General features: G+C 43.0%; 2 protein-coding genes across 2 annotated transcripts; both read left to right on the forward strand.

Annotated features, from left to right (window-relative positions):
- Window positions 1-629: 629 nt before the first annotated feature.
- On the forward strand, window positions 630-2,227 carry LOC135507368 (interleukin-25-like). The gene is made up of 3 exons (XM_064926921.1): window positions 630-715; window positions 1,238-1,413; window positions 1,779-2,227. The coding sequence occupies exons 1-3, from the start codon at window positions 683-685 to the stop codon at window positions 2,008-2,010; spliced, it is 441 nt and encodes a 146-aa protein (XP_064782993.1). The 5' UTR covers window positions 630-682; the 3' UTR covers window positions 2,011-2,227.
- Window positions 2,228-3,071: 844 nt separating this feature from the next.
- On the forward strand, window positions 3,072-4,696 carry LOC135507470 (membrane progestin receptor beta-like). Its single transcript, XM_064927002.1, has 4 exons — window positions 3,072-3,497; window positions 3,674-3,943; window positions 4,039-4,254; window positions 4,361-4,696. The coding sequence occupies exons 1-4, from the start codon at window positions 3,072-3,074 to the stop codon at window positions 4,694-4,696; spliced, it is 1,248 nt and encodes a 415-aa protein (XP_064783074.1).
- The last annotated feature ends 1,058 nt before the right edge of the window (window positions 4,697-5,754 follow it).

Here is a 5,754-nt window from a genome sequence, read left to right on the forward strand (position 1 = left end):
TGACATCATTTTCTGGAATTTTCCAAGCTGTTTAAATTTACAGTTAACTTAGTGTAGACTTCTGACCCACTGGAATTGTGAGACTGTGAATTATAAGTGAAATAATCTGTCTGCAAACAATTGATGGAATAATTACTTGTGTCATGCCCAAAGTAGATGTCCTAAACGACTTGCCAAAACTATCGTTTGTTAACAATACATTTGTGGAGTGTATGTAAACTTCTGACTTCAATTGTATAAGTGACTAATGCTGATATTTGTACTAGGTCTTGAACGGGATTTGTGCCACAAATGCAAAATAAATACCATATCGAAACAGTGCAGGGAAACTAAACCTAAGTATGAATTGCTGTCATACTCTGTCCATTGACTGCTTACAGGGTAAGGAAACCCATATGTAATTTGTAATTTGGGTGAAGTTTGACACCTTTTTGTGTGGTGTTTCCACACCGAAGGTGCCTGGAAGTAGATTTAGTGATAAGGCAAACTATTTCAGATCTGCAGAATCCCCCTTTGTTTCAAATGGTCTACAAACAGGTCAGGTCAGAGATATTATCTCATTTTTGATCCGTTTCCCATATTACGTGCAGATTTTCCACTCAAGGCATTCAGATAAATACTTCACACCCGGAGGAAGAAGTTCGACATAAAGACGTGACGGATAGACAGACAGAGATCAGAGATGGAGCTCAAAAGCAACGTGTCGAAGTACCTGGTGAGTATAACAGTCAGCGTGTGATAGAGCTACTACTAATGTTTTTTTTGCTATACTGAAAATTGTATGTAACAATTGAAACTCTTATCGAGAGCATTTAAGGTTAATTCAAAGGCACATCCACAGATGTTTCACCTACTGGGCTCAAGGATTCAAAATGGCAACCTTTCGGTTATTGGCCCAACACTAACCACTAGGCTACTAGCTGCCTAATAAGGATGACCATACATGTACTTATTTGCCATACTTTCTTTGCCATGTACTTGTGATGTGCAAATTAATTTATCTCATAAATGAAAAACTCTTTGGTTGCATCATCTCTAATTTATTTATTAGTACAGTGCAGAGTCACATCCGATCTGGACAATTTGATTCGTTTAATTGATCTAAAAAAATAAAAAATAGAACCGTTTCTGTCCAATGGTTTTTGTTTAGCCTGTTTGTGCTTATGTTTCAGCACTATTCATTTGTTAGATAACTTCTAACATATTTACTTGTGTTTCCATATCTTCCCATCCTCAGGTTGTGTGCTGTGTGTCTATGCTGCTGGTCCAGACCATGGCGAAAGGAATGGAGGTGACAAAGGGGAGGTGTAACGAAACACTGATCATCCCTTCAGACTTCTACAAGATTCCCACAGAGAAATCAGAGGGAAATGGGAACATTAACACACGCTCTCTGTCACCCTGGACCTGGAAGTGAGTTACATTTATATACTATAGCAGACACTCTTATCCAGAGTGACTTACAGGAGCAATTAGGGTTAAGTGCCTTGCTCAAGGACAATTGACAGATTTTTCACCTAGTCGGCTCAGGGATTTGAACCGGCGACTTTTCAGTTACTGGACCAATGCTCGCAACCGCCAAACTACCTACCGCAAAATTACATTAACACACACACTACAGTATTTGATACTGTACCTAAAGAAATCATTTTCAAAAAAATTGACCTCGATCTGAGTTACAATCTTAATACAAGCTCTATGTAAAGCCTGTGAATACTATCCTTAGGTTTAAATATTTGTTGTTGATTGATTTTCTTCTCTCTCTGTTTAATCTCCAGAATCACTACAGTGGAGAACCGTATTCCTCAGACCATGTGGGAGGCTGAGTGCAGCTCTATGTACTGTGTCTACCCCACCAACAGCAACCAGTACATGCGCTACGGGCAGAACTCTGTACCTATCTACCAGCAGGTCGTGGTACTCTACACTTCAGCCACCAGGAAGTGCTACAGCGCCTCCTTCCTGTCTGTGGCCGTGGGGTGCACCTGTGCCTGGGCAAGGACTACTTGATGTAGCCTGCAGTACACTACATCTATGGCCTTACTTTGTTTGGTTATTCATTTAATTCAATCCAAATGTAATGTATTTTAATTTAAAGTAACTAGGGAGGTCCAACATTTGTTAATCCCACTAAGCCAGAAGAATTGACTGTGACTAGTTGAGTAGAATTCAAGAAAAAGATCCCCATTGACATATGTTCTATTTGAGCAATAAAAACATTTTTAAAACCCAATTGTCTTAAACTTTTTGAAATATATTATTTTTTGAAGTAGAATAGAATATCCAGTCCATTCATCAGAATTGAAAAATCAGCAGTAGAAGTTACTAGGGAAATCTCACTACAATTTAAAGAATGTCTCATGACTGATTATCCTCGTGGTCTGCAGTTTGTGTTTGGGAGGAAAATAAGCATAATTGAAAACACATTCTTACATTCATTAAGAAAAGGAGACTCATTGTTTTATTACGCTGACGAAGAGCTATGAGGTAGAGCATACCGTCTGTTTCCCTTGTGTTGTAGAGAGAGAGAGATGACCAAGCAAATTAGATCCCTATAATGAGGGAATGATGTCTGGGATCGGTGGGAGTGAAATGTTGATACACATAAAGTTGTAGTCAGAGCTGGGAGAATCCAGAAAGGGAGAGTTTCAGGTTAGTTCCTTTTTCCTTCTCTCACCTCTGTGGAACAGCAGCCTATATTTGTTATATATGTGTTAAAAGGGGGAAGTCAAAGTTCTGTTTTATTAGGTTTGTTTCTCCTACATCCACTTTTAATGTGTTTCTTCAGGGCTTTCTGGTTTAGTATACAGTAGAAGTATCTACAAGTATGTCTTCCGCTAACTGTTATTCACAAGGTTGAGTTCCTGGTTTGTCTTTGTGATGGTCACTGTGAGCATATGTAACCAGATTAGTCAGGAGCATGTTGATGTTGATTTGAAAGAGGAGCATTATATGGCAGAGGATACACCAGAGGCATGAGAAGTCTAGTAACATGTTTGTCCAATGACAGTTCTGTCTGTAAATGTACAATCATGTACACCTCTTGTGTTATCCAATTTTTTGGGCAAAGCATGCATCTCATCAAATTCGACCAAACTCAGTATGACAACATAGTTACCAACCTGCTGTCCTTCCCTCTACAGACAGGACCCCTCACCTCACCTCAAACCACCTCACAGGTGCCCCATTCTCCTTACCCCCTCATTCCCTCTGCCCCCAATTCCACCATGCCCAGTATATCTGTCTCCCTCTCCCTAAAACCCATGAGTTCCCTCTCCTCCTTCCTCTCCTCTCTGTCTTCTCTTCCTCACACCGTCAGAGACACTGAGGTCCCCCTTCTCTTCCGTGAGCCCTATATCCTGTCTGGCTACCGGCCCATGGGCCATTCCTGGAGCATCTACTTCCTCAGCCTCTTCCAGATACACAATGAGACAATCAACGTGTGGAGCCACTTGCTGGCCGGAGTCTGCGTTGCGCTGAGGTTCTCTGTTTTTGCTGTGATGTGTGGAGGGGTACTTCAATACTTTTTTGTGTAATTCAGTGTGTGTTAGGGTTAGATTTAGATTAATTTTGTATGTATGCATTTGTATGTGTGCGTATTTGTGTCCAAAATAATGCCACACAATTACTGCAGATTTAAACCTTGTATTTAAACCTCATCACCCTTCCTAAGGGTCTCGTGGGCCTGACCCTGAATGGACCAGACGGGCTGGGTCTTTACCTGGACCTGGCCTGTCTACCGCTGGTCTACTACGTCCTGTCTCTTCTGACCTACTTGTGCTGCAGCGCTACAGCCCACCTGCTCCAGTCCCACTCCCAGCTGGCCCACTATGCCCTATTCTTCCTGGACTATGTGGGAGTGGCTGTGTACCAGTACGGCTGTGCCCTGGCTCTATACTTCTACAGCTCTGATCCCGCATGGAGAAGCAGTCGAGTAGGAGAGGTGGGGAATGAGTGAATGAGGGAGTCAATGAGTGAATGAGTGAATGAATGAGTGGACAAAGGAACAAAGTTACGAACAAACCTGTCCTCTGTTAGGTGTTCCTCCCTGCAGCAGCTCTCCTGGCTTGGTTGTCCTGTGCCTGCTGCTGCTTTGCCAAACTCAGTTACCTCCACCCGTACCCACTCCATCGTAAGCTGTGCCAGGTCGTGCCAACCGGTCTGGCGTACCTGCTAGACAGCAGTCCTGTGGCACATAGACTGGTCAGCAGGACCTGGGGAGACGACCCTGCTATGACCCTACACGCAATACAGGTGAGCGAGAGGGAGAAAGAGAAGGAGAATGATGGAGAAAGAGATAGAGAAGATTGAGGTTGGGGAGAGGTTTCTGCACAATCTGACACTCTGATGTCACACACAGGTGTTGCTGTTCCTCCTGGCAGCGTTCTTCTTCTCCTGTCCCATGCCTGAGCGTTTCTTTCCTGGGCACTGTGACATCATCGGCCACGGGCACCAGCTCTTCCACTTCCTCCTCTCAATCTGCACGCTGACCCAACAGGAAGCTGTGTTTGAGGACTTCCTGTCCCGGCGGGCGTCCCTGACGAGGGAGTACGGGGAGTGCCGCCTACTGGTGGCAGCCGTGTCATTTCCTGCCCTGGTGTTCTGTAGCGTGCTGACAGCTGTGGTCATGAGGAGATTGGTGGAGAGGAGGCTGAGGAAGGAGGACAGTTGGGGGGAGGAGGTAGAGAGAGAATAGAGAGTGGGAGAAAGAGAGATCTGGTGTGAGGTAGAACGAAGGGTAAAAGGGGAAGGAGAGAGAGATTTGGGGACTGTAAGATTAATTCTTATACATTATAAGGCCTTCATCCGATGACTTGATAGCTAGCTTTTATGGTCACTTATTTGTTTTGAACATAATTCACTGGTGATCATAGGCTTATGTATGTTGTTGTCTCATTTGTAGTGTGCATCTTTGGCCATAGGGAGGCAGTGTCTACTGTCATTACTATCTACTGCAAGGAGATTTGTGATTTGTGAAGCAAAGATGAACACTTTTACTCCAAGCACATTCATGCTGTGATTATGTTCCTATTGAGAAGCATTTAACAATTTCACGCTGTTTAGGTTCATGTTGTTTAGGTTCACGCTGTTTAGGTTCACACTGTTTAGGTTCACGCTGTTTAGGTTCACGTTGTTTAGGTTCACGTTGTTTAGGTTCACATTGTTTAGGTTCACGCTGTTTAGGTTCACGCTGTTTAGGTTCACGCTGTTTAGGTTCACGTTGTTTAGGTTCACGTTGTTTAGGTTCACGTTGTTTAGGTTCATGTTGTTTAGGTTCACACTGTTTATGTTCACGCTGTTTAGGTTCACGTTGTTCACTCTGTTTCAAACATAATTTTTCATACAATAAACTAAACTTTCTGACACATGCATCTTTCAACAATGTGATCCAACTCACACTAATACAGACACATATACAGGTTTAGTGAGCCATGGCCACTGCGAACACAAAGGACATTCATGCATGGGTGCATGAGTGACTCTGTGTCGGTGAAGATAAGGCTATTTTTAGGTTAGACCCTGTTGCTACAGTATGTCTCAATCAGCACCCTGGGGTGATGTCATGCTAAAGCTCCTCTACCACATTCTCAATCCGCCTCAAACACAGCCCTGTATTCACCAAATAAATCCGATCAAATCAAATTGTATTAGTCACGTACACATATTTAGCATATAATGTGTGTAGTGAAATGCGTGTGTTCCTAGCTCAGTGCAGTAGTATCTAACAATACACAACAATAGACACAAATCTAA

This window comes from Oncorhynchus masou, chromosome 21, assembly GCF_036934945.1.
Source record: "Oncorhynchus masou masou isolate Uvic2021 chromosome 21, UVic_Omas_1.1, whole genome shotgun sequence".
Taxonomy (NCBI): Eukaryota; Metazoa; Chordata; class Actinopteri; order Salmoniformes; family Salmonidae; genus Oncorhynchus; species Oncorhynchus masou.

What these genes read in the sequence shown, in the direction of transcription:
- LOC135507368 (XM_064926921.1), top strand. Translation starts at nt 683, where the DNA reads ATGGAGCTCAAAAGCAACGTGTCGAAGTACCTG. An exon ending in GCAACGTGTCGAAGTACCTG is followed by an intron (nt 716 to 1,237) that starts GTGAGTATAACA and finishes TCCCATCCTCAG; the next exon opens with GTTGTGTGCTGTGTGTCTAT. An exon ending in CTGTCACCCTGGACCTGGAA is followed by an intron (nt 1,414 to 1,778) that starts GTGAGTTACATT and finishes TTTAATCTCCAG; the next exon opens with AATCACTACAGTGGAGAACC.
- LOC135507470 (XM_064927002.1), top strand. Translation starts at nt 3,072, where the DNA reads ATGCATCTCATCAAATTCGACCAAACTCAGTATGACAACATAGTTACC. An exon ending in GAAGCAGTCGAGTAGGAGAG is followed by an intron (nt 3,944 to 4,038) that starts GTGGGGAATGAG and finishes GTCCTCTGTTAG; the next exon opens with GTGTTCCTCCCTGCAGCAGC. An exon ending in TGACCCTACACGCAATACAG is followed by an intron (nt 4,255 to 4,360) that starts GTGAGCGAGAGG and finishes TGTCACACACAG; the next exon opens with GTGTTGCTGTTCCTCCTGGC.